General features: G+C 38.3%; 1 protein-coding gene across 10 annotated transcripts in view; it reads left to right on the top strand.

Annotated features, from left to right (window-relative positions):
* The window catches only part of TAB3 (TGF-beta activated kinase 1 (MAP3K7) binding protein 3), a 92,708-nt gene that overhangs the window by 59,642 nt on the left and 5,203 nt on the right, over window positions 1-27,863 (top strand). For 5 of the 10 annotated variants that reach the window (XM_060407866.1, XM_060407865.1, XM_042242255.2 and 2 more), the window contains 5 exons: window positions 3,535-4,996; window positions 5,911-6,071; window positions 11,312-11,405; window positions 14,855-14,938; window positions 20,657-20,758. In XM_060407866.1, coding sequence (XP_060263849.1) covers window positions 3,535-4,996; window positions 5,911-6,071; window positions 11,312-11,405; window positions 14,855-14,938; window positions 20,657-20,758 — 1,903 coding nt within the window. Of the gene's footprint in view, window positions 1-3,534; window positions 4,997-5,910; window positions 6,072-11,311; window positions 11,406-14,854; window positions 14,939-20,656; window positions 20,769-27,863 lie in introns of all 10 variants that reach the window. The other 5 variants (XM_060407867.1, XM_060407868.1, XM_015104845.4 and 2 more) reach the window with 2 other exon arrangements.

The raw sequence follows: 27,863 nt of genomic DNA, 5'->3' as shown, positions 1-27,863 counted from the left end.
CTGGAAAATTCTTCAAGATATGGGAAACCAGACCACCTGACCTGCCTCCTGAGAAATCTATACGCAGGTCAAGAAGCAACAGTTAGAACTGGAAATGGAACAACAGACTGGTTCCAAATAGGAAAAGGAGTACGTCAAGGCTGTATATTGTCACTCTGCTTATTTAACTTATATGCAGAATACATGATGTGAAATGCCGGGCTGGATGAAGTAGAAGCTGGAATCAAGATTGCCAGGAGAAATATCAGTGACCTCAGATATGCAGATGACACCACCCTTATGGCAGAAAGCGAAGAGGAATTAAAGAGCCTCTTGAGGAGAGAGAAAGTTGGCTTAAAGCTCAACATTCAGAATACTAAGATCATGACACCCAGTCCCATCACTTCATGGTAAATAGATGGGGAAACAGTGACAGACTTTATTTTTCTGGACTCCAAAATCACTGCAGGTGGTGACTGCAGCCAGGAAATTAAAAGACGCTTGCCTCTTGGAAGAAAAGCTATGACCGTTGTAGACAGCGTATTAAAAAGCAGAGACATTACTTTGCTGACAAAGGTCCGTCTAGTCAAAGTTACGGTTTTTCCAGTAGTCATGTATGGATGTGAGAGTTGGACTATAAAGAAAGCTGAGTGCAGAAGAATTGATGCTTTTGAACTGTGGTGTTGGATAAGACTCTTGAGAGTCCCTTGGACTGCAAGGAGATCCAGCCAGTCCATCCTAAAGGAAATCCATCCTGAATATTCATTGGAAGGACTGATGCTGAAGCTGAAGCTCCAATACTTTGGCCACCTGACGTGAAGAACTGACTCATTGGAAAAAACCCTGATTCTGGGAAAGATTGAAGGTGGGAGGAGAAGGGGATGACAGAGGATGAGATGGTTGGATGGCATCACTGACTCAATGGACATGAGTTTGAGCAAGCTTCAGGAGTTGGTGATGGACAGGGATGCCTGGCGTACTGCAGTCCATGGGGTTGTAAAGAGTCGGACACAACTGAGTGGCTGAATTGATATATATATATATATCCCTTGTTTTTCAGATTCTTTTCCATTATAAGTTATTAAAGATGTTGAATATAAGGTAGTTCCCTGTGCTATACAGTAGGTCCTTGTTTATCTGTTTTATCCCAAACTCTAAACATATTCCTTCTTCCCTCCCTCCCTCTTTCTCCAGTAGTTTGAATTTAATATACAAACGTTAAAGGATCCCTCTAGGCTGTCATCCCCCAACGGAGGATCAGTTTTGTGGGATATGATGCCTTATTGCTTCAGTCCTTTCAGGAGTGTTCATATATGTTTTCTTAAAAGTTCTGACCTCTTTGTCTGGCTAAACAGATTATCATTTTTTTTAATTTTTATTTTTACTTTATTTTACTTTATTGGTTTTTAATAAATTTTTTATTCTTTTTTTTCTTTTTAAAACATTTAACAGGTCTGATACAATGTTTGAATCTGTTGTGGTGTTATTATTAAAATATTTCCATAAAGAAAACACTTAACTATCTTTTATTTATGGTTTTAAATTTTTCTTCCTAAGAAAATATACTCAGCCTGTCACTTATAGACATGTGTATGAATAGGCTGACTACTTCCAACTTTGTATCATTAGAATTTTGTTCTTTTTTTTTTTTGTGAAAACTAATTCAGTGTAGAAAACATGAAATTTTAGGGTAATTGATAAAAAATATCAAATAGTAAAGTGGCTGTAACTGCTTTAGATTTCAAATAAAATTCTAGATTTTGTTCTCCTTTTAATCCATAGATTTGTACAAACCTTGAAGGAGCTATTTTATTTTCTCCCTTTTTTTCTTCCCTTCATGTATCTGTCAGTGGCATTGTCTAGTCAGCAACCAGTTTGAATCTTTTGGCTCCAAATTCACTGAATATCTAACAATATCTATCTTCTATCTTAATATCTGTGTCCTCTCCGCCCTTGATCAGCATGATTTAAAGCAGGATAAGAAAAAGCCCAAACGTAAATCTTTTCTTTTTCAATGTCAACAATTTGTTTTTTCCTTGGCTTGGGTAATATAAAAAGTATTTGAATTTTAGTATCAAAAGGTTTATAGAAGGCAAAGGAGAAAAGTTACTGTGGCATTTTGATAAAGCCAATTTGTTGTATTTCCGAGAATTCATCTCACACAGGTTTGCTTGACTGAATTTTCTTTCACTCCCTAAAGTTTCAGTATAGCAATGTACTTTTGGCATCGTACAGTAGCCCCTGAAATTACTGTATGACAGTGGAAAGAGCACTGGGTGTCCGGAATTGAAGAATCTAGAACTGGCTCTCCAGCTAACTAGTTAAGTACCTCTTGTCAAGTCTTGGAACTTCCCAGGCATGTCTTTTTTCATCTGGGAATGAGTTGAGTTGGAGTCAGTAAACCCTAAGAGTTCTCCCTCTAAAATTAAAGCATTTTATGTCATGCTTTTTATTTAGCTGTATTCAGTTCTCAGCAGAAGTGAAGTGTTTGCTTTTATTGCTTTTGATAAAATGTACTTCTCCCTAAAGTACAGTAATATGTGTATATGTGCATATTTGTATATATATTTATGAAATACAGAGATGGTCATGATAATTGAGAAACTTTAACAGATTACTTCAAAGGCCATGAATAAATGTGTTTTAGACTAATACAATAGTTCTGAATTCTATTGGTTAATGGAATACTGCTTTATTGCTGTTGATTGAACATCTGAAATGGCAGTTTGTTATTTACCATCTTTGTGTGTGTATGTAATTCTAAAAATTGAAACTTTGAAAGTTTACCAAGCTACTTTTGAGTAAGTAAAAACTTTTGAGACTGTGGGAATGTGAATGAATTTCATTAAGGCAGTCAAGACTGGGTGGGTTTTGTGTTAAATTACTGTAAGTTTGGCAGACTCTTAGAAACATAATTGAAAGAGTGAATTTTTTTTTTTACTGATTGCTTCTGTTAACTTAATCTTTCATAATAAAACAGTTGAAGTGATATAGGGATAACTGTGGTGAAATAAAAAGTATAGGCTGCTTGAGAATTGTTACTGTTTTGAATCTTTAGGAGTTTTATTGTTATTTTTTTCACTTTGGGGTTTGTTTGCCTTTTGAAAACTAACGCGTGGTTATTTTCCTGTGTATCAGTGTAAATATTAATAATGGATATGACTTATACTTGTAGATTACAGCAAGTGTGGTGAATCCAAGATTAGCCCAACATTGTAATTTGTTGAGATGCAACAAGTGTAAGATGAGTCCTGGATTTGGAGTCAGAAAAGTTGGGGTTGAGTCACAAGGTTCATTAGTAGGTACTGTACATTTCTGTAGCAGTAGCAGTAGCGGTAGTACTTGTTATGTGAGCTAAATGTCTGTAAAATAATATGAATGGTTTGGGATCTGCCTTTCAGGATCAATGACCGTGAAGCTTTTTGTGTGTAAAAATACTATTGTCTACTTATTTTCTGACAATTGTGTTTTCATAAATCTGTGGCAAAGCTTCAGTTCCACTATTAGGATCTGTTAATGTTCCCAATGTTCTGTGTACCATTTTTTTTCCCCTAGAATAACAACAACCTGGAAGCCTGTTGCCGAGCCCTTTCCCAGGAGAGTAGCAAATACTTATATATGGAATACCATAGTCCAGATGACAACAGGATGAATAGAAACCGCCTTTTGCATATTAACCTGGGTATTCATTCTCCTAGTAGCTACCACCCAGGAGATGGCGTGCAGCTTAATGGCGGTCGAACGCTGGTACATAGCTCAAGTGATGGACATATTGATCCACAGCATGCAGCAGGTAAACAGCTGATATGTTTAGTTCAGGAACCACACTCAGCTCCAGCTGTTGTCGCTGCTACTCCCAACTACAATCCTTTTTTTATGAATGAACAGAACAGAAGTGCAGCTACTCCTCCTTCACAGCCACCTCAACAGCCATCTTCCATGCAAACAGGAATGACTCCATCTGCTATGCAAGGGCCTTCACCACCACCGCCGCCACCTCCTTCCTACATGCACATACCTCGGTATAGTACCAATCCAATTACTGTTACAGTATCCCAAAACCTCCCTTCTGGACAGACTGTACCAAGAGCTTTACAAATTCTTCCACAAATTCCGAGCAATCTGTATGGGTCTCCTGGTTCTATTTATATTAGACAGACATCTCAGAGTTCATCAGGAAGACAGACTCCTCAGAATACGCCGTGGCAGTCCTCACCACAAGGCCCAGTGCCTCATTATAGCCAGCGTCCTTTACCTGTGTATCCACATCAACAAAACTATCCACCTTCTCAGTATTCTCCCAAACAACAGCAGATCCCTCAACCTGCTTACCATTCACCACCTCCTTCTCAATGTCCTTCACCCTTCAGCTCTCCTCAGCACCAAGTACAGCCGTCTCCGTTAGGCCACCCCAGTTCTCATGTCTTTATGCCACCTAGTCCTTCAACAACGCCACCCCATCCATATCAACAAGGACCTCCTGGCTATCAGAAACAGGGAAGCCATTCGGTAGCCTATCTCCCATATACAACATCTAGCTTACCCAAAGGATCCATGAAGAAGATAGAAATTACAGTCGAACCCTCTCAGAGATCTGGAACAGCCATGAATAGGAGTCCTTCCCCTATCAGTAACCAGCCATCTCCACGGAATCAGCACTCATTGTACACAGCCACCACGCCACCGTCAAGTTCTCCTTCCAGAGGGATCTCCAGTCAACCGAAACCTCCGTTTACTGTCAATCCTGTATATATTACATATACACAGCCCACTGGACCTTCTTGTGCTCCATCACCATCTCCTCGGATGATACCAAACCCAACGACCGTTTTTAAAATCACTGTAGGCCGAGCCACGACTGAAAATCTGTTGAATTTAGTGGACCAAGAAGAACGTTCTGCAGCCCCAGAACCTATTCAGCCCATTTCAGTGATACCAGGCTCTGGGGGAGAAAAGGGAAGCCATAAGTATCAGAGAAGTTCCAGTTCTGGATCTGATGACTATGCCTATACACAAGGTAATTTCAGTCCTTTTATATGACATGTCTTTGTGGGGTGATGGCAATCTCCTACTCAAAAGTAAATAATTTATATTAGGTGTTTAATTAATGTACTATGTATTAAATATTTGGCAGTAACATTACTATTAAGAATGGGGTTAGTGCTTCAAAATCATCTACAGATTTTACTTTAAAATAGAAAAATGCAGTATGATAAGAGTGCCTTCAAAGACTGTATGTTAAGAAGTGCATTCATCAGGAGAAAATCATAGGCCAGTGAAATCAACATGGTCCAAAACGCCAACTACAGAGTAGGAAAAAGCAACTCATAGAGGGTGGCCTAAAGCTTATCACAGGGAAAAATTAGAATATTTTTTAAGCGGATGGACTGAAGGGGGTGAGGAAGTTTTAAGTATTGTGTGTTTATGGGAAGTAGGGTTGGTAATGAAGAACATTATTTGAGTAGTTCACAGTGGATCTAACTCAGTATAAAGAGAAGAAAGTATCTTTTTTGTTGTTGTTGTTGTTAAATATTTATTTTTACTTTATTTTACTTTACAATACTGTATTGGTTTTGCCATACATTGAGAAGAAAGTATCTTAAAAGTTTGTTAAAAGATAGGGGAGAATTGACTATTCTTTCAGTATATGTGAAATGACACCCAGGGATCGTTGAAGAGAATCTTAGGGAAACTAAGGACAATAGAAGAGTAGGAATGTATAGATGATATTATGTTGGCAGAAGGAACCAGATCCAAATTAAAGCACACAGGAAGGCCAAATCACATTAGCCAAACTTTAGAATAAATGTCAACTGAAGTTGAATGACCGGGGTCTTTATGGGTATTTCATACATTAGCCATGCATGTACAGATGTCCCTGTCACTTGTTCAGTGTTATTTTCTGCAATGACTTTGTCTGTAATGCTATAGCTTTGCTGTTACATCAGCGAGCAAGGATGGAGAGGTTAGCAAAGCAATTGAAACTTGAGAAAGAGGAGCTAGAGCGCTTGAAGTCAGAAGTTAATGGTATGGAGCATGACCTGATGCAGAGGCGGCTCAGAAGGGTCAGCTGCACCACGGCGATCCCAACGGTAAGTAGGATCTACTAGGATGTATTGGGTGGGGACGGGGGGCCATGTTGCCTGTCTGGGCTTTTTCTTCTGAAGTTAAGTTCTCTTCCCGGTAGAGTTTTGTTCTGTCAGCAGCACATGAAGGATGTTTGCCTTTTGTTCTCAGCCAAATAAATGGATAGTTTCTTTTGTTCTCTTGGGGGAATTCTGTAGTTTCATGAGTATTTTCAAAGATAATTAATGTATGGCAGCTCAGTCACTGTAGATTGCTTTCTGTTAGAATAGAAATGAGAAGTAAAACTTGACCAAATGCTTTATAAGTGTTCACAGGTATTCAACTATGCTTTTGTGTATTATGTACATATATATTTAAGACATATTTTTCTCAGTACATTCATGCACAGGAGTTAGAGCAAGATCAGTATGCATCTTGGGAAAGTGTTGACTCTAGATCATTATCAAGCAGAGTTAATTTTGAAGTGTAGATAATTGTAGAAAGTAAGATAACAGTATGAACAGGAGTTATAACAGGGGTTATAGGAGTACTGTCATGCATAGATTTGGGCCACATACTGTTAACACATTGGTAGCTATGTAAGTTCAACAGTTCTTAAAAACCTCGGATCCCAAATATCATTTGACTCTTCAACATTGATTTAGCAAGCAGTTTTTACAGCTTATAAGTGTGGTCCAAAGCGAGGAGTTTAGTGTATACCTGTTAGAGGGAAAAATCAAGCCATCCCTCAAGAAATAACTTATATGGTAAGTGATCTGTGAGGTCATGTGAGAAGTCACTTCAGCTAGTCGATCTGCATCCTCCATGTACTTTGCTCTCTCACTAGTCGTCCTCTGAAGCTCTCTGTTTAGAACTCTTGTGTGTTCTTAAAGAATCAACTTGCTCTGTTCTTTTACCTGAAGGCATTCTTAACCTCTTTTGACCAAGGTTAAGTTCAGAGACAAAGAAGGGAAAGAGAAGCTAAGGGTTTGGGAGCTGCTAGCTGGTAGATTGGTTAGGACTTTGCCTCCAAAGGCAAGGGATATGGGTTTGACTCCTGGTTAGGGGAGTAAGATACTAGCTCTAATGGGAGATGGCAGGAGACTTGGGGACTGCCAAGGTGATGCCATATCCTTCTCTAGCATCACTGGAGACTTAGGGATTGCAAACCTCATGCAGTATCCTTCTTTAGCATCGTCTCAGGAGAGAGGAGATGCCTAAGGGATGGCAAACCTCATGCACTATCCTCTCCCATCGTCTCTGAGACTTAGGGACTGCCAACCTGATGTTGTATTCTTCTCTAGCATTGTCTCAGGAGACAGGAGACTTAGGCATTACAAACGTTATACAGTATCCTTCTCTAGCATCATTTCAGGAGACAGGAGACTGAGATGACTTAAAGATGGCAAAACTCATGCAGTATCCTTCTCCTGCATCATCTCAGAAGACTTGGGGATGGCAAGTCTGATACAGTATCCTTCTCTAGCATCATCACAGGAGACTTGGGGACTGTGAACCTGTTGCAGTATCCTTCTCTAGCATCCCAGGAGACAGGAGGTTTAAGGATTACACACCTGATCCAGTATCCTTCTCTTGCATCCATCTCTGGAGACAGGAGACTTAGGGATTGCAAACCTCATTCATTATCCTTCTGTAGAAACCCTCTATGGAGACAGAAAGCTTGTTGTGTACAAACTTCATTCATTGTCCTGCTATAGAAATGCTCAATGGATACAGAAGAGAGGAGACTTATTGATTACAAATCTGATTCATTTTCCTTCCTTAGAATCCCTCTATGGAGATAGGATACAGGAGACACTTTTATTGATTACAAACCTGATTCATTATGCGTCTATAGAATACCTCTGTGGAGATAGGAAACTTATTTATTAGAAACCTGATTCATTATCCTTCTATAGAATCCCTCTTTGTAGACAGGTAACAGGAGCCATGTTGATTACAAACCTGATTTAGTATCCTTCTCTAGAATCGGTGTATATAGACAGGATACACGAGACAGGAGGCACAGGCAACAGTAGACAGGCAATTCAGGAGACAGGAGTCATAGGAGACTGTCAACAACAGACAAAGGAGACAGGAGACGACACTTATTTATTACACACCTAATTCATTATCCTTGTATAGAATCCCTCTATGGAGACAGGAAAACAGGAAATGACACCCTTTTATTGATTATAAACTTGATACATTATCCTTCTATAGACTCCCTCAGTGGAGACAGGGAAAGAAGATGACACAGTCTTATTGATTATAAACCTGATATATTATCCTTCTATAGACTCCCTCTATGGAGACAGGAGACACTTGATTACAAACATGATTCATCATACTTCAATTCAAAATATGGAAAAACCTTCCCAGTACACATGTGACTTTGAATCCCTCTTCTCCTATTTCACTTATACCTCCTTGGATAAGCTACTTTCTTTATATTTGGTTTCTCTTCTACAATATCTATGACTACCCATCTCATAGAATTTTTTTAAATTTCCACAAGAACCTAAGATAATATACATTACACAGTTTATATAATGCCTAATAAATAGTCTTCTGACTACATCATTTTGGTTTATAAGACAGTGGGAAAATGTGCTTAAATCTGAACTATTTTGAAAATATTTTTGTTTTCACTTTAGGAACCTGTATAACATATAAATATCAAAGCATTTAGTCAGAATTCCCTTTTTGTTCCTAGAGGCTCATTGCTAATGCTTATATCGCTTCTTTAACTAGTAGTGCATGAAAACCTGGTTAGAAACCCATGTGCCTCGTCAAACTGAAATGCATATTTGTGACCAACTATAGGTACAGTTGCAGAAACTTAGAGGATCAGCAAAATAATCTTTCCAAGGAGGACTGAAGTGAAAAATGCCTAATAGCCATCATTTCTCTCAGGCTGTTGTTTGCAAAGCCTTTTATTAAATGCTGTGAGAGATGTCATCGCTTAACCACATCTGTATGCAAAAAGACATACATGGATCCATGAACCTGTACATGGGGGAGGAAAAGCTAATGTAACACAGTGAATCAATAGTGCTGGCCAACTACATGGTAATGATATTAACTACTTTGAGAGTTCTGAGATAGAACTCTGAAAGATGTGACAATTGCATGGACAAGGGGGAAATTTAAGTTATACCTTGAAGGATAACAAGATTTTACTCATCAGCGCTTCCACTTACTCCATCCCACAAGTTATTTTCCTCTTCATTGGTCGTCTGATTAATTGGGTGGTGGCATCAACCAACCCACAGTCCCGGATGCATAATCAAGGCCAAACCATGAAAGAACATCACTGGTCTTTGACCTTCTTCTCTCTGACAAATATTCTCCAACTGATAGAACAGGTGAATTAAGGTATTTCTGCCACGTTTTGTACAAGCTATTTTATTCCTCAGAAATGTCAGATGTTAAGTATTCTGGAATTTTACAAACAAGCAAGGTTAAATTACACCAAACCCATCTTGAAACCCCACCTTCATGAAAATACACTATAGTTTCCTACAAATATTAGTGATGGTCCAGAAACAGCTATTGTCCCCTCACTCCAAAGCTATTAGGAGACATAGGAATCTGACAGAAAAAATCATAGTTTAGTGAGTACCAAGGGTTCTGTTGTCTTTGGAAATGAGCGTGTTGACAAGAGCCTTTTGGTTGTTAGCAACAAATGTGCAGTGGCCTCTTGACTATAACGTTTATTATAGTTATTTCCATACCTGATTACACAGCTTCACTGTTCAAGACCACTCTGCCTGAAATAGCCCCCTCTGCCCACAAATATGTTAGAAGGATTTGCTCCTTTAGGTACTTGATTTTCTCCAAAATTCTACAAAGCAAAGACTAGATTTTTTTCATATATTCCTGGGAAGACAGCATCACTTTTTGAAACCCTTGAACAAGTGCTTTACTACAATGCTCAGATGTGTTTTACAGTTTTAATAGTTAATATAGACAAGGTATAAGCATTTATTTTACATGTTAACATAGGAATGAGAAGAGCAATCCATGATAACTATTTCTCAATGATGTTTTTGTTCCCCTGTCATTCCAAGGGATTGTTGCAGTTATTATAGACTGCCTGTTACATCAATTTTTTAAAACTTTTGACACCACCTAATTTAATGGACATTCCCCAGATATTCTGAGATGTCCTAACAGGATAGTATCTTGCATCATTTGGAATTAACCCATTTCCCAGATTTTCCTTCACTTTTATATTTACCCTTTTAGTAAAAGACCATGTTTAGCAGAAGATGATTTTCTTCTGTCTTCCTGTGATAGCAGATATTTATCTTTTACTTCACGTAGTTACAGTCACCTTAGTAAGTTAGCTGTACTGTGCTGAAAGCTTCATTACCTCTAGAGTCTAAACACTTAACTTCATTTTTTACTGTACTTATATGTAAATAGTAAAGACATTCAGAACGTTGGGGGAAGTGGAGGCTTCCAAAAAGCTTAACCTAATCGAAAAATAGGGCTCTCTTCATATTTCAACGTCTCATGTTCATGTCAAGGCAGAAAGAAACAGACTTGGGGGGAGAATGGAATCTATTTGTTCCTGCAATTTCCATGCAGTAGGTTACTAGCTTCCTTTTATGAAGGAAAAACAGAAGATGCAAAGATTTCTAGAGAAGTTTCTAAAGACAACTTCTATATAAATCCTGGATCTGCCCATTATGAGTTTTTAAGAACCTCGGGAAAATTATATGACCTGTTTGTGCCTCAGCTTCATATGTACCCTGGGGGTGATATCAGTACTTACCTGGGAAGATTATTTTGAGGCAAGAGTGAGAGACTTCTGGTGAACATAGTGCCTGACAGTAACTATTCATTAAAAAAAGTACCACTGTAATTTTTACCAGCCTTGACAAGACTGAAATCATGGAAACTGCTTGTTTACAAGGTTGATGCTTAGTTTCCCTTACCATGCAAATGTAGAAAGAAAATATTCTCAATGCTGTGTGATTAATATATGGTAGTATTTGTATGAGAGAACATAGTGTACTATGATAGCCCCGCCACATTATGTGAGGATTTTGTTTTTATGTGTCCATATTGATGTCGCCATTTCACCTATTCCTTGGAAAACATAGTATAAAGACTTCTTAAACATGCCCTTTAAGGGATTAAGGCCATTTTCTTGGTAATAACCTATCAGAACAGTTAACATGAATGCCAGTTCTTAAATGTTGGGCTTGATAATGACTTTCCCACAATTGCTATTTTGGGTCCTTTCTTACCATAGCCTGAGGAAATGACAAGATTGAGAAGCATGAACAGACAACTCCAGATAAATGTTGACTGTACACTGAAAGAAGTTGACCTCCTTCAATCTAGAGGTATAGACTTGATTATTTGGTAAACCATAAGTAATACTGTGGTGTGTTATGCTGCTTCAATAGCAATCATTTTGGTTTTACAGAGATAATGGGTTAAAACTACCTTTTACAAGATCACAGTCGTGGTATAGACATCCCTTACCCCACAGTCAGACTATATTTAGGTGATCAAAAATAATTTCACTTAACAACTTCATCATTAAGTTCTTACCATTTGGACTGTTTTATAAAAGGTGGCACTCTTTATTTATCATCTTTTAATCATAGACTATTTCATAAACTGTTGGGTTTTATTTCTAAAACACAGTAGATTTATGTGATAGTCATCTAAGAAAGTGAAAGAAAGTGAAGTCGCTCAGTCGTGTCCGACTCTTTGTGCCCCGTGGACGGTAGCCCACCAAGCTCCTCTGTCCGTGGGATTCTCCAGGCAAGAATACTGGAGTGGGTTGCAAACAGGGATCCCAACTTGGAACATCAGATTACTCAGTTTAAAAGGAAAATCTGCATGCCATTTTGTTATCTGTTACATGAAAACATTCAACTGTATCTTAGAGACTTCATTTTTGTGGCTTTCTGATTGAAATCTACTACAGTAAAAGCTCCCTGAGTTCACTTAATTTACTCAGCTCACCAGGTTAGAGATATGCTTCATTTTCCTCTGTAAACTATCCAGCCATGAGGCTGCATTCTGGCAAGTCCATATACTATTGCTCCCATCAGCTGAATTGTCTGCTTACCAACAGACAGTTGTGCCTGTTCTCAAACCTGCTTAGATTACAAAAGGATGATAACTGGCATAATGTTTTTAAAATGGATATGGATGTAAGAAATGCTGCTCTTTCTATTAAAATGATAGGCAGATGCTTTATAAAGACTCAAGGGCAGACACTACAAAAACATAGAGACTGAATTAGATACAGTGAAAACAACTGAAAAAGGCTATGAAGGAAAATCATAAACATCTAATAGGATTCTAGTCTCAAATTAACTGTTCTTAAAATATCTTTTTTTTTCTCCATTCTAAAATGAAAACAGGAAATTATAGATCGCGGTGGAGCAAACTAGCCTGCTGTCTGTTTTTGTAAATAGTTTCAGTGGAACATAGCCACACCCATTTCTCTACATATTGTCTGGGCCTGCTTTTGTGTTTGAACACCACAGTTGAGGGCTTACAGCTGTATTTCAGGTCTACAAAGCTTAAAATGTTTATTGTCTGGCCCTTTACAGTAAAAGTTTGCTCACCCCTACTTTAAGTCATCATTACAGGTAGCATTTATTTCTGAAAGACAATATAGAAGTCGGGTCAACACACACAAAGAAAAGGTCTTGGTCTAACATTGAAATATTGCTTTGATCCTATTTTTCTATCCTTAAGGTTGCTGTGTTAACAATTCTGTATGCGAGTCAGCCAACCCAACATTACTTACTGTTCTAATTATGGCAGCTGAGAGAGCTTCTACTCTCTTCTCAAGTACCCCATTACCATTTTAAACCAAGATTACACAGTAGAGGCAGGAGAATAAAAAGATATGGAACTTTGTATAATAGACAGAAGCACATTTCTATGTGAAACCTGAGCACTCTGGTTGAGTACCCTTATTTTCAGAAGCCTAGGAACTCTACAGCCTAGTAGCTATAAGCAGTGAAAGACACTGTATGAGAGATTATATAAACTACTGTTAAGATATTAGAAGGTTCCATCCATTATTTTGTTTCTGTGTTCTTTGAAGATAAACAAGAATCCCTGAAACATTGCATTAGGATATTTTTAGTAAAGGCCTTATAGGATCTAGAAATTAAATCAGCAGCTGTAACTCAAGAAATTGAAGAAATAACATATACAGCATCGTAAACCATAAAAAGATCTAATAAATAAATTAAGTACCATTATGGCTTTCATGAGCCATCATGGGATTTGTTTTCAGAAAATTATTAAACACAGCATACCTAAATGTAATAAAAAGTACTTCTATAGTAGGACGTGCAAGGAAAACCATTCTCAAGGTTTTATAAACAAAGACCTACCTGTGTTTTTGGTCTCCAGTGGGCCACAAAGAGCTCTTTTTGGTGCTGTGTTAGTCGCTCAGTGGTGTCCGACTGTGACCTCATGGACTGTAGCCTGCCAGGCTCCTCTGTCCATGGAACTCTACAGGCAAGAATACCGGAGTGACTTGCCATTTCCTTCTCCAGGGGGTCTTCGCGAACCAGGGGTCAAATCTGGGTCTGTTGCATTGCAGCAGATTCTAATCTCCCTTCATAAGGGGTCCAGGTATATCTATTTTATACTAAGTTCCATAAATTTTGTACTGAGTTTCCAACCTCAGCTTTTCATTTAGAAATTCTAGACATTTTCTGACGTGCAGCATTTGGATTTGATAGTTATCAGTACATGATTGATAAAAGGCAGCTTTATTTTTACTTTTGGTGAGCAAAACTTTCTTAGGGAAAAAAAAAACTGGGTTTAAAATTAAGGAGATTCAATATATTTAAGCTATCAGTACCACACAACATCCTCTGTGAATAAGCATGGATACAGTTTAAAAGCTTAACTGGAATTGTGCAGAACTACTGGCAGGTTGCAATGACAGGTTCACAGATGTGAACATAGGGACCCAAAGCTGGCATTGGATCAAAACCGACCTTAGAGGAATCATGTCAGGAGAAGGAGCTGAAACAGAAACTGTATCAGGGAGTAAACAGTTTAAATGAGAGAGATGAGATTGTTCTGTTATGCTGAAATTGACAGCATATCATTTTTTTTTATTATTGATAAGTCTATGGGCAACGTTCGGAGAAGGAAATGGCAACCCACTCCAGTATTCTTGCCTGGAGAATCCCACGGACAGAGGAGCCTGGTGGGCTGCCATCTATGGGGTCGCACAGAGTCAGACACGACTGAAGCGACTTAGCAGCAGCAGCAGCAGCATAGGCAACATTTAAGATTCTCCTTTTCTTAAAGATTGGAATCCCTAAGCTGCTGATATCATAACAACTTCAATAATCTTTGTCAGTGTATATGTATAGATTCTTCTTTACCTGAATTTATAATGAATAAAAATTTAAGGTAAATACAACAGACACAAATGTAAGCTGTGTCATGGTTTTGTTTATTAACATCAAAACAAACAGGAAAATCAGTTCAGTCATCCTTTCATTTCTCTTCTTCATTTACCTAGCTGTGCCGCATACTTAATCCTGTGAAGAGAGAAGCTTTATAGTTAAAAAATGTTCCTTTGCATGATAGATTGTAGAAGGACACTTGGGTCCTTTCTCACAATGCTTAAACGCTTTCAGTGAGAGAACAGTAGGACACTATAATGAATTATAAACTCCTGGAAAAACAGCTCCACTTTTTAGGTTTTTTCCCTCCTATATTTTCCCTAACAAAAAAAAACGCATGTAACAGGAGAAAGACCCCTAAATGCCTGCTGATTTTATTTTCTTTATAGGAAACTTTGATCCAAAAGCTATGAATAACTTTTATGACAACATAGAACCTGGTCCAGTTGTACCACCCAAGCCGCCTAAAAAAGGTGAGTAGCAAAATGTCACAGACGTCACAGAAATGCATGTGAAAACCATTTCGGAGTTCATCTAAAAAGCTAAAGAAATTTCATTAGAGATAGCATTTTAAATGTTATGCTATTGATAAACTTTACTTTCTAAAAAACTACAAAAACTAACTGAGAGTTATTGTCAAGCATAACTAAAATGGAATATATAATTTATTTTTTAAATAGCTTTCAGTTCAGTTCAGTCACTCAGTCGTGTCTCTTTGCAGCCCCACGAACTGCAGCACGCCAGGCCTCTGAGTCCATCACCAACTCCCAGAGTCCACCCAAACCCATGTCCATTGAGTTGGTGATGCCATCCAACTGTCTCATCCTCTGTCATCCCCTTCTCCTCCTGCCCTCAATCTTTCCCAGCATCAGGGTCTTTTCCAATGAGTCAGCTCTTCGCATCAAGTGGCCAGAGTATTGGAGTTTCAGCTTCAGCATCAGTCCTTCCAATGAATACTCAGGGCGGATCTCCTTTAGGATGGACTGGTTGGATCTCCTTGCAGTCCAAGGAACTCTCAAGAGTCTTCTCCAACACCACAGTTCAAAAGCATCAATTCTTCAGTGCTCAACTTTCTTCACAGTCCAACTCTCACATCCACACATGACCACTGGAAAAACCATAGCCTTGACTAGACAGACCTTTGTTGGCAAAGTAATGTCTCTGTTTTTTAATATGTTGTCTAGAATGGTCATAGCTTTTCTTCCAAGGAGCAAATGTCTTTTAATTTCATGGCTGCAGTCACCATCTGCAGTGATTTTGGAGCCCAGAAAAATAGAGTGAGCCATTGTTTTCCATCTATTTGCCATGAGGTGATGGGACCAGATGCCATGATCTTAGTTTTCCGAATGTTAAGCTTTAAGCCAGCTTTTTCACTCTCCTCTTTCACTTTCATCAAGAGGTTCTTTAGTTTTTCTTCACTTTCTGCCATAAGGGTGGTGTCATCTGCATATCTCAGAGAAGGCAATGGCACCCTACTCCAGTTTGCTTGCCTGGAAAATCCCATAGATGGAGGAGCCCAGTAGGCTGCAGTCCATGGGGTCAGAAAGATACGACTGAGCGACTTCACTTTCACTTTTCACTTTCATGCATTGGAGAAGGAAATGGCAACCCACTCCAGTGTTGTTACCTGGAGAATCCCATGGACAGCGGAGCCTGATGGGCTGACGTCTGTGGGGTCCCACAGATTCTGACACGACTGAAGCAACTTAGCAGCAGCAGCATCTGCATATCTGAGGTTGTTGATATTTCTCCCGGCAATCTTGATTCCAGCTTGTGCTTCTTCCAGCCCAGCGTTTCTCATGATGTACTCTGTGTATAAGTTAAATAAGCAGGGTGACAATATACAGCCTTGATGTACTCCTTTTCCTATTTGGAACCAGTCTGTTGTTCCATGTCCACTTCTAACTGTTGCTTCCTGACCTGCATACAGGTTTCTCAAGAGGCAGGTCAGGTGCTCTGGTATTCCCATCTCTTTCAGAATGTTCCACAGTTGATTGTGATCCACACAGTCAAAGGCTTTGGCATAGTCAATCAAGCAGAAATAGATGTTTTCTGGAACTCTCTTGCTTTTTCCATGATCCAGTGGATGTTGGCAATTTGATCTCCGGTTCCTCTGCATTTTCTAAAACCAGCTTGAACATCTGGAAGTTCACGGTTCATGTATTGCTGAAGCCTGGCTTGGAGAATTTTAAGCATTACTTTACTAGCGTGTGAGATGAGTGCAGTTGTGTGGTACTTTGAGCATTCTTTGGCATTGCCTTTCTTTGGGATTGGAATGAAAACTGACTTTTCCAGTCCTGTGGCAACTGCTGAGTTTTCCAAATTTGGTGGCATATTGAGTGCAGCACTTTCACAGCATCATCTTTCAGGATTTGAAATAGCGCCACTGGAATTCCATCACCTCCACTAGCTTTGTTCATAGTGATGCTTTCTAAGGCCCACTTGACTTCACATTCCAGGATGTCTGGCTCTAGGTGAGTGATCACACCATCGTGATTATCTGGGTTGTAAAGCTCTTTTTTATACAGTTATTCTGTGTTTTCTTGCCACCTCTTCTTAATATCTTCTGCTTCTGTTAGGTCCATACCATTTCTGTCCTTTTTCGAGCCCATCTTTGCATGAAATGTTCCCTTGGTATCTCTAATTTTCTTGAAGACATCTCTAGACTTTCCCATTCTATTGTTTTCCTCTATTGTTTTGCACTGATCACTGAGGAAGGCTTTCTTATCTCTCCTTGCTATTTGATCTCCACATTCAAATGGGTATATCTTTGCTTTTCACTTCCCTTCTTTTCACAGCTATTTGTAGAGCCTCCTCAGACAGCCATTTTGCTTTTTTGCATTTCTTTTTCTTGGGGTTGGTCTTGATTCCTGTCTCATGTACAGTGTCACGAACCTCGGTCCATAATTCATCAGGCACTCTATGAGATCTAGTCCCTTAAATCTATTTCTCACTTCCACTGTATAAGTCATAAGTGATTTGAGTGGTCTAGTGGTTTTCTCTACTTTCTTCAATTTCTAGGATTATTTGAGAGGCCACAAAAGAATCCTTGTGTATTTAACAGGAGGGCATAGCAGTTAGATTGACACTAGGTATCTCTTCATCAAGGACAAAATAAATGCTACATAACCAAGATTTGGAGGAGTCACTTTTGCATCATTTTTAAATCATTTCCGTGTGATATACGGAACTTCCAATTAATCATTTTCTTCTCCATTCTAATAATTCTCAAGAATGTCATGAACTATGCATTTCATATCTTAATGTTTTTTTGCTTAATCTCTTTTTGCTTTAAGCAACTCAAGATAAACTGATCATCAAGACATAATATTGATATTGGAAAATGCATTACCTAAGGATATAACATTTTATAATCTCAAAACTTAAAGCAGAATTGAAAATTCTACACGAATAATGTTACCTTAGCTACAGTACTTAAATTTTGGTTGAACAGCTTTGTGTGCAACACTCAGTACAAAGTGTTTTAAGTATTTCATTTATAGGTTGCAATGGAGTACATGTTCTTTTCTTTAATAGTACTACGGATATTTCAACTGACCTGAATTTAAAATAGCCTCCTGCTGTCTAAAAACAGTGTGAAGAAGAATCTTAATGGATGACTACCAAGTACTAGATTTGTGTCTAGTGAATTGATTCAAGGAAGAATCACCCTATTTAAGGGATATATCCAGTGTGAACCACCTTATTAGCATAAATTCTATGGTTTGAAGGGCCCACCATATGTAATAAAAATACTTCTATTTCTTGGGACATTTCAGGATTTTGGAGGTAATCTTCCAGGAGCTAGGGACAAAGCTAGACCTCTCTTTGAGCAAGGCCTGATTCTTTACAGTAGTACATAGAAGGAAATTTATAGCTTTAAATGCTCATGTAAGACAAGGAGATCTAATATCAGTGACATACAACTCTACCTAAGACTCGAGAAAAGAACCAAAGTAAGTGGAAGAAAGAAAATACAAGAACCATTGATGACACAAAAATAACAGAGAAACTTATCAAAACCAAACATTTGATCTTTGAAGAATTAAAAAAAAAACAGGAAAAAAAACAGATTACCAAAATCAGAAATGAAAAGCTAGGATGAAATAATAGTTGTGTATGTAATTAAATAAATTGAATCCATTATCAAAAGTTTCCCCACAATGAAAACTTCAGAACTGGATGGTGACACTGGTGATCCTCATAGAAATCAAGTATTTAATGAAGAGATAATACCATACAAATTCTGAGGAAACAGAGAAGGAAGGAAAGCATCTAATTTTCTTATGAAGCCAGTAGGACTCTGATTCCAAAACCTGATGCACATTACCTACCTCCCCAAAAGAAAACAAACTTACAGATCAAATCCTCATGAACATAAAAGCCAAAACAAAGAATATTCACAATATAAAAAAAGATAATACATCATGACCAACTTGGGTTTAGCTCAAGGATGCAGTGTTCAGAAAGTAAAGGAAAAAAGCATATAATAATTCCATTATACAGGAAAAAACATCTGATAGAATTCAGCAGCCATTCCAGATGACATGATTATTTGTGAAGAAAATCTAGAGATACCCAGAAGTGACAATTAGAGTTAAAAAGTGACACACTAATAAATTTAACCAGATATGTACATTGAATATGATAAAACACTACCAAAAGAAATCAAATAATACCTAAATAGTCATAAGCCATGTCTTTTTTAAATCAATATTGTTAAGATACCCAATTTTAACTAACTTTTCTTTTTTTGGTATGCATTAATCTGATTCTGAAATTCATATGGAAATGCACAAGACTTAGACTATCCAAGTGGAATATAGATGTTTATCTGAATAATAAGTGTGATAATTTAAGAGAAAGAAGGAAAGACAGAGAAACCTTTTTGGACTAGACTTTGCAGTTAAGCAGCATGTGTGTGTGTGTAAGCTCTTCAGCTGATTCAGAAAGTATCCCCCCCACCTTGACTTACAGTGGAGAGGGCACTGACCTTGCTGTCATACAACTTTGGCACTGGTTCTGATTGTCTTGGCCACCTGACCTTGTTTATATCCAGTTTGTACACCAATAGAGGTGATCAGTCCAAATATTTAGCTTCTTTACAGGGTTGTTATAAGAGTCAGTGAGAAGGAGGTATGTGATGGGGTTACAAATCTAAGAAATAGAACTTATTCTTTGGCGCCTAAAGGAGATGTTTACTTTGCTTCACAACACTTACCATTGTGAAACACTGGTCTCCAAAGGTTGGTTGAACTAGAGGACTGCTTATAGGCTTAGAGCAGATTACAAAATTTAAAATGTTTGTCTCTTAAGGTTAAATAATATGAAGTCTGCCTTTTTTTTACTTTTGTGTATGTGTTAGTTGCTCAGTTGTATCCAACTGTTTGTGATCCCATGGACTGTAGCCCACCAGACTCTTCTGACCACAGGATTTCCCAGGCAAGAATACTGGAGTGGGTTGCCATTTCCTTCTCCAGGAGATCTTTCCAACCCAGGGATCGAATCCAGGTCTCCCACATTGCAGCCAGACTCTACTGTTTTTACTTAATACAAAACACTGCTTACTGATTACCTAAAAATTAATAGAAACAGTATTCTAGCCAGAAATGGGTATGCCTGCAGTCCATGTTGTGAGGGCTGCTGGACTTCTGCACACATAGGTAACTGGAATTTATGAACAACTGAGGAGTATGTGTTACCAGTACATAATATTACTTTCAGTTGGTTTTGATTTTTCAAGTACTATTTTGGTTCTTTATTTATAAAATGCTGTAGTCTACTGTTACCTTTAATATGGATAGTGGACTTTAAACCCATAATTTTCTAGTAACTCTTGGTTAATCAGGGAATTGCTAAAGTATAATGTCCCAAATTTTGTGTGCATACTGACATTTAATTATTAGCACTAAGTTTGCACCCTAACTCACTCGAACCTGGGAAATTGGTGAAATCAGGCATGCATTCCAAGTAATGAGAGAGGATGAAAAAACTTTTAAGAGCCATTCTGGATAGGTTGTAAAAGCAGTATTAAATACGGCCCTTGCCTTCCTGGGAGAACTAATGGTAGCATCAAGTAACACAAAGAATAAATACTGCATGTGTCCTATGAAAGATTCTTGAGAGCCTGTCCACTCTCTTCTAATGAACGGCTTGATCCCTTCTTCCTGGCTTTGCTTCTTCTCATGCAGACTCATCAGACCCCTGCACAATTGAGAGGAAAGCCCGAAGAATTAGCGTGACCTCCAGAGTACAGGAGGACGTCCATGACACCCAGGCAGCAGCTGCAGATGGTTTGTACTTGTATGTCTAGACTTTGTGCAGTGTCCAAACACATGTGTTAAGCCATGTAGAGTTATCATAAGTAAAGGTCAACCTTGTTTTCCTTTAAGACATTACTCTTTACTGAGTTTCTAAGGCTGTGCAGTCCAATAGCAACACAATTAGAGCCACATACATGATTTAAAATTTTCCCTTAGCCAAAGTTTAAGAGTGAAGTATTTTTTGTACCTTCTTTATTTCATACTAACTTTTCAAAATTTGGTATATAATTTCTATTTACAGCACATCTCAATTCAGAGTGACTGCATATCAAGTGGCTAGTAGCCCACCATATTGGACAGATTCTTAGTGTTTAGTCTTCCCAGGTGGCTCAGACAATAGAGTCTGCCTACAATGCGGGAGACCCAGGTTTGATCCCTGGGTCAGCAAGATCCCCTGGAGAAGGAAATCGCAATCCACTGCAGTATTCTGGCCTGGAGAACTCCATAGATGGAGAAGCCTGGCAGGTCCCAATCCATGGGGTTGCAAAGAGTTGGACATGACTGAGTGACTGACACACTCAACACAGAAAACAAGGCCACACATGATACTTCTTAAATTCCCCTTAATGCAGAAATAGTATATAACTGGGTGAAAAGGTCTCCACCATAGGAACAAACCAACCATGAAACTACATTGTACTTCATATAATTACAGAACATACCCTTTCTTTGCCTAGTTGGCATATTTCCAGTTATTTGAAAAATAACTTTTCTATGAGGTTATCTGTAAAACTATAGAAAATGTTGAGAATTTTTTACAGTTTGAGTTGTATCCTTTTGATCAGTTTCTCCTATGTTTCCATTATTATATAATACAAACAATATGGATTAACCTGTAAGTTGCTAACTTTTGACATTTGTAAGGACAGTCATTTTTACGAAAAATTTCCCAATTAAGTTTAATCCATTTAAAAATAGTCTTAAAGGAAACACTCAGTTCTTATTTGTATATAAATATACATATTCTTTAGATGTTTTGTTTTCCACGAGGCATGAGACATCTTTGCTTTTTAATATTCCATAAAACATCTCACACCTTAAATCAAATGAAAGCAAACATCTAAAATGTCTTTGGGATTTTACATGCTTTTATTTAAGCAGTTTCCCTACAATGACTGTTAGTTGCTCAGCAGTGTCCAACTCTTTGTGACCCCGTGGACAGACTGTAGCCCTCCAGTCAAGAATACTGGAGCAGGAACCCATTCCCTTTCCCAGGGTGTCTTCCCAACCCAGGGATCAAACCTGGGTCTCCTGCATTGCAAATGGATTCTTTATCATCAGAGCCACCAGGGAATGGGTGCTAGTGGTAAAGAACCCACCTGCAGTGCAGGAGATCCAAGAGACACTGGTTTGATTCCTGGGTCAGGAAGATCCCTTGAAGGAGATTTAAGGCATGGCTCTCCAGGAATCCACTCCAGGATTCTTGCCTGGAGAATTCCATGGACAGAGGAGCCTAGCGGGTTACAGTCCCTAGGGTCACAGAGAGTCGGACACAACTTAAGTGACTTAGCACACAAGCACGTACCCTGTGATGAAATGAGCAGTGTCTTTTTTTAGGACCAACAATAATTCTTAGATGCCATTTACATATTTTTTTGATTAGTTACTTCACCATGACTTGCTGTTCCAAATTACATTGTTATGGTATTGAAGAGTAACATAACATGCCATCCCAAAATATGCCTCTTTGGCATTAGGATTATGCTGAGCAACTGCAGATACTAGAAAGCTCGGAAATATTAGTTATACCCTTTTGTAAGGGACATTTACATTTATAAAGGCAGTCTCCTGTGTCTCTCTTGTGACTCTAAATGACAAGATCCTCAATGGAGAAGGCACTGACTTAAATCTGCATAACAAACCTTGTGTTTATTTACTCTGCTTTTCCTGGTAAACTCCCATACACACTCCAGTCTGTTCTGTCTTAGCTAAAGATGCTAAGATTTCAGCCATCCCAGCAAGTTACTCAGTTTTCCTGGGTATCACTCATGTATACGGGAGTATACATGTTAATAAACTTTAATCTTTTATTGCACGGGTGTCTCAGCCAAGAACTCAGAAAGGTAGAGGAAAAAGAATTTTTCTCCCCTACAGTCAAAACAGTGAAGAGAGCCCCAGGTACCCTAGATTAGTTAGTTTAAAAGATTTTCCAGTTATTTCTGTAGGTTAGAAAAAAAGTTTGAAAAACCTTTACATATTAAACATTTGCATTGCCACAATCTAAAACTGAAAGCTGTGTTTGGAATTAGCACAGAAAGATGGAGTATAACAGTTTATGGGTTTAACATCTGAACTTTTCTGACTATCATAAATTCTTCACAAAATAACAAGTTGCCTGCCCTAGAAAAGCATAAAGACTACTATTCAAGAGAGGCCCTTTTATGGAAATGGCATACAGCACATTTTTCCTCAAACAGAAGCTTCAACAGAAGTGTCTTTTATTCCTCCATATAAGACAAAAGATACAACTATTACACTTACATCTTTAGGAGTCGTGAGCCTGTAGATGCAAAAAAAATAGTTGATCTGCGGAAGAAATGAAAAATTTTATTTGCGCTAACCTGAGAATTATAATCTGGGAGAGAGTCTTTGAGAAAGTACTGAGGGCCATTCCATCCATTTGAAGTCAAAGCACAGTTATAAGGAGGAACACCATTGGGTTCATAAGCAAGCATGTGAACAATTATTAAATTAATTGGCATACTGGCCTGGCCCAGCGTCTTGGATCAGCTGTCTACTTCCTGCGTGTTTTCTCCTCACCCTGGTGATCTGGTAGCACTGGTCTTCATCAGTTTGGGATGTCAGAAATAGGAGTTGCAGAGCCTGATACAGCCCCTTCTAGTGTGGCTGTAAAGAATCCTTTATCTAATGTATTTTTCAGTATGCATACTCTCCTCGTTGCAGGTCATGGGGCATTTGATCTTCATCCAAAGATAGATTACTGAAACAACCTTTACAGTAATTAGTCTTGGGCAATAAATACAAAAACCTTAAAGACAACATGAAAACATAATGTCCTTAGTAGAATTTTTCCCTCTAAAATTACCCTCATTTGTATAGAATATCGCCAGATTAAGATTTGCAAAATAAGTCTGGCTTCAGTAAACTTGGCCTGATTGTTTACATAAGTATAATTTATCATACAGACTCTTTAAAGTTGACTGTGCTTAAAAGTTGCTGTAAGTCATGATTAGCTTGAAGGGAAAGGTTTCCTTATATATGGAAAATACAAGTTCAAACCCAAAATATTTCAGAGGGAAAAATACTTATATTCATCAATTCACTGAGTCCTATGTAACTAATCTTTGGTCTTGTTATTCTGTTAATCAGATTTAAGAAGCCATCAGGCTTGTCATTCTTCTAATTTCTTACCCAGTTCAGTGGTATGATCTGAAAGTTATTAGAAACCTATCTATACCAATCAGAAAGTCCTTTCTATATATCTTCTTGAAGATGAAGCTTTTTTTTGCAGAAATCATCAGAATAAAGCAGTTAAAGGTCTCTACAGGACTTATAAAGGCATCTTTAAAAGATCTGACTGCAATGCAAATGAACAAAAATTTTCCTATTTCTGTGGCATACCACGATTTATGATAATTACGATTGATAACATTTTGCTAGTGTGTACCATGTAGCAGGTTTTTAGGAGCTCAACAGAATTTCTGTATCTACCCATATAATATAACCTAAGAAGATTTGTCACCATTTGACCATGCTTCCCATGTAATTTAACATACCAGATAAGCCTAATTTATTATCTTTTCTTTGATAAGTAGAGGAAACATTTCTCTTGAGGTGTTCCAGGGGCCCTTTGGAAAAACCTCAGTTATCTAAGAAGTCAAAAGAATTTCACTTAGAATGTGATCTTAAGGAATTTTGTCAAAAATATTAAGATTTCAAAGCACTTAGTCACAAACAGGATCATTAGTAGTTCGTGATCGTGCTTCACGATTACTATGAAGCAATACTTATTTTCCCTTAGTCAAAATGACAATAAAAGGTTTCAAAACCAAATACAGAAAGGTATAATAGATTGCTTAAAATGTAAAGGAACTTTACAATATGTTATCAGAAGCAGATTAATAGTAGAAGAAAATTTTGAAAACCAAATTCAGGTTTTGTACCATTTTTCCCTTTAATATTAAAATTCATATACTCAAATTTACTTAGTCCTGACCACCCATAGAATTCCATTCTAAAGATTCTTTTCTCATAAACTTTCTTCAACTTTCTATGTTCATATTAATTTGTTCCTTATTTTCTTTCCCATTTAGAAATAACCAGCTTTATGACAAAATTACTTACCATTCCATTAACAAAACATTTTCATTTCTTATACCTTTTTCTTCCTTGTATACAAAGATGTTTCCCTTATTAGAAACCTTAAGTTTCTAGCAAAAACTTAAGAAACAAGTAATTATGAACTATTTGCCAATCAGGAAATGCTGGCATGACAAACTGTGGACATATATGATAACCCAGTTTCTTTCTTTTCTTTTTTTTTTTTTTTATTAACACAAGCCTCTTAAGATAAATAGAAGAGATTTGGGGCATGTTAAAGGATTGTGGGCTTTGGACTGTTCCTGGAGCCACACCTCTGGTTCTGTAAAAACTTGTTTTGTAAAACAAGCACAGCTCTTTTTAATTTCTCAAAGAAGTGCATGGCCCCCTTAATGACATCAGAGGACTGATATGCCCATCCACCTTTGGTAGAATGTTTCTCATGTCCTCATTTAACTTAGTGTGTGCGTGCATACCCATTCATGTCTGACTCTTTGCAGCTCCGTGGACTGTAGCCCACCCAGCTCTTCTGTCCATGGGATTTCTCAGACAAGAATACTGGAGTTGGTTGCCATTTCTTTCTCAAGGAGATCTTCCCGACCCAGGGATCAAACCCATATCTCTTGTGTCTCCTGCATTAGCAGACGGATTCTTTGCTACTCAGCCACCTGAGAAAGCCCCATTTAGTTTGGGGAGAAGCCAAAAAAAAAAAATCCGGTCAGCCTCTGAATATCAGATACATGTCAGTTTAGTCAGAAGTGGCCTCCCATCTTGATTATCTGTTTACAAAAACTTTTGAGGGTCCACCCTGGGTTTAAGAAATTCTTTACCTAGGGCACTCAGTTCAGCCTTTGATCTGAAGATGCTTGCATACAGTCTTAAGTTGTCTCATTTCTAATAACCATTTAATACTCTCTTCAGAGTGGAACGGTAACTCAGAGAATTACTAGAATACAAGGACTCAAAGGACAGAGAGCATAATTATGTCAGCTTATAAAGTTTTTGTTTAGGTACCTTTCATTGAGGTTATTTTGGGAGTTTTAAAGCCTTTGGGGGCTTTGCATACCAATTAAAATAGCTATTAATACAGCATTTCAGGATGAGAGCTCTCTAAAATGTTAACAATTTAGAAGACTTACCAATTTAAAGGATCCAAGGAGCTAGCCCTATATTTTCTCCTGCTAACCTCAGTTTGGAAAAGAGAACGCCTCTCATCACTTTTATTTCCAGTAGAGTAATCCAAGAGATAGTGACATGACAAGCCTATTCTGCTAGGCTTTCTCTTCAGTGCAGTTTTGGAGTGCCCAAGAATCCCATCTTGGCCATTCCAGGGTGGGATTTCCTTTAATTCCTAATTATGTAAGTACTTGTAAGCATACAGAAACCCAGCTGGTATCCCAGTAGGTTGCTGCCCACCTGGAAGCTGTTGGGCCTGAGGCACAATTTCCCAGTATTGATTTAGTGGTTGAATTTCAATATGCATATGATCTGAACTTTCTAAGGACATTGTGGTGGATCAGATAGATGCTGTTTCTGACTGTAGTTCCCCAAAGAGTTGCCCTTGGCTCAGTTTCTCCTTCTGACAGTCTGCTGTGCCTGTAGGTCATCAGAGCACTGGATGATTTATCCTTACCGTATGCATCCTTAGAAGAGCAGTGTTTAATTTACGGTTGTAGTGGAGTTCCCCTGCTGGACCACCACTGCCAGTCACAAGGATTGATCTTCAGACACTAACGCTAGGTTGTCAGTCACCCGAGAACACCATGTGGCTGAAAGGAGCAAAATGTCCTGTGTTCTTAGGAGCTAAATAATGAAGTCTCTGTTTTACTACCAGAAGTTTTTTTCCAGCCATATAGCAACTTTTTTTCTTTAGGCCAGTTTACCAAAAACACAACCACGTGTGTTTCCCTGTGTCTCCTGCCCAAGATCCCCTCCATCCTTGTGTAGGAAATGCATGTGGGACTCTTTAAGAGTCCAAGTCTTAAATAAAAACAGTTCAAATAGAATTCTTAGGATTATCAAGGCAGTAAGGTCCAGATATCAGAAGAACTCACTGAACACCTAAGAAGTACCAAGAAGCTGGTGGGGCTTAATGGGCCCATGCTGGTATCGAGTGCCGATTCGGGGTAGACTCCAGCTGTCCTCATGGGTGTATCTGATATCCTGCCAGCTTCACTATGCATATTCAATGAAAAAATCAGTAGGTGATCTGAGAAAGAAATGGAAAATTTTTATTTGAACCCACCTGAGGATTATAACCTGGGAGACAGAAAGCTGTGAGGACTGTTAGAAGTCCAGCTACAGTTCTGCAAGTTGTTTTAGACAAAGAATTACACTTCAGATGATGTGTCAACAGTTTATACAGTCCAGAACTGCATGTACAAAGTGAGGAGTGGGTCATCCTGACCCTTGACAAGATTAAGAAGGAATGGTATCTCCTAAGGAGATTGGGTTGATACAAATGCACAGTACACGCTAAAGGGGAAGGAGGAAGCCCAAACAGGCAGAAAATTAATTTTCTGTTTAAATTCTTCTGGGCATGCCATAAAATACAACTATTACTTCATCAAGCCAAAAGATAACAAGGTGGATGCTAATGGGCAGTTAAAAGCAATAGTTGAAGCCAGAGTCAACAAACCCATCTCTTTTTATAGTCACGAATAGGCTGGAAAAGCCAGTGTTTTTCTGTTCTACTGGAAGGTTGAGAATACCTTCCTGATTGAGCCTGAGCCTTACTATACCTGCAGAAAAGTTCAGGGTCTAAACTCAGTTCTCATTACCTCTTGGGGAATAG

This window comes from Ovis aries, chromosome X (assembly GCF_016772045.2).
Source record: "Ovis aries strain OAR_USU_Benz2616 breed Rambouillet chromosome X, ARS-UI_Ramb_v3.0, whole genome shotgun sequence".
NCBI classification, from domain to species: domain Eukaryota; kingdom Metazoa; phylum Chordata; class Mammalia; order Artiodactyla; family Bovidae; genus Ovis; species Ovis aries.
The sequence above is the reverse complement of the archived record's forward strand: the minus strand, read 5'-3'. Positions and strand labels throughout refer to the sequence as shown.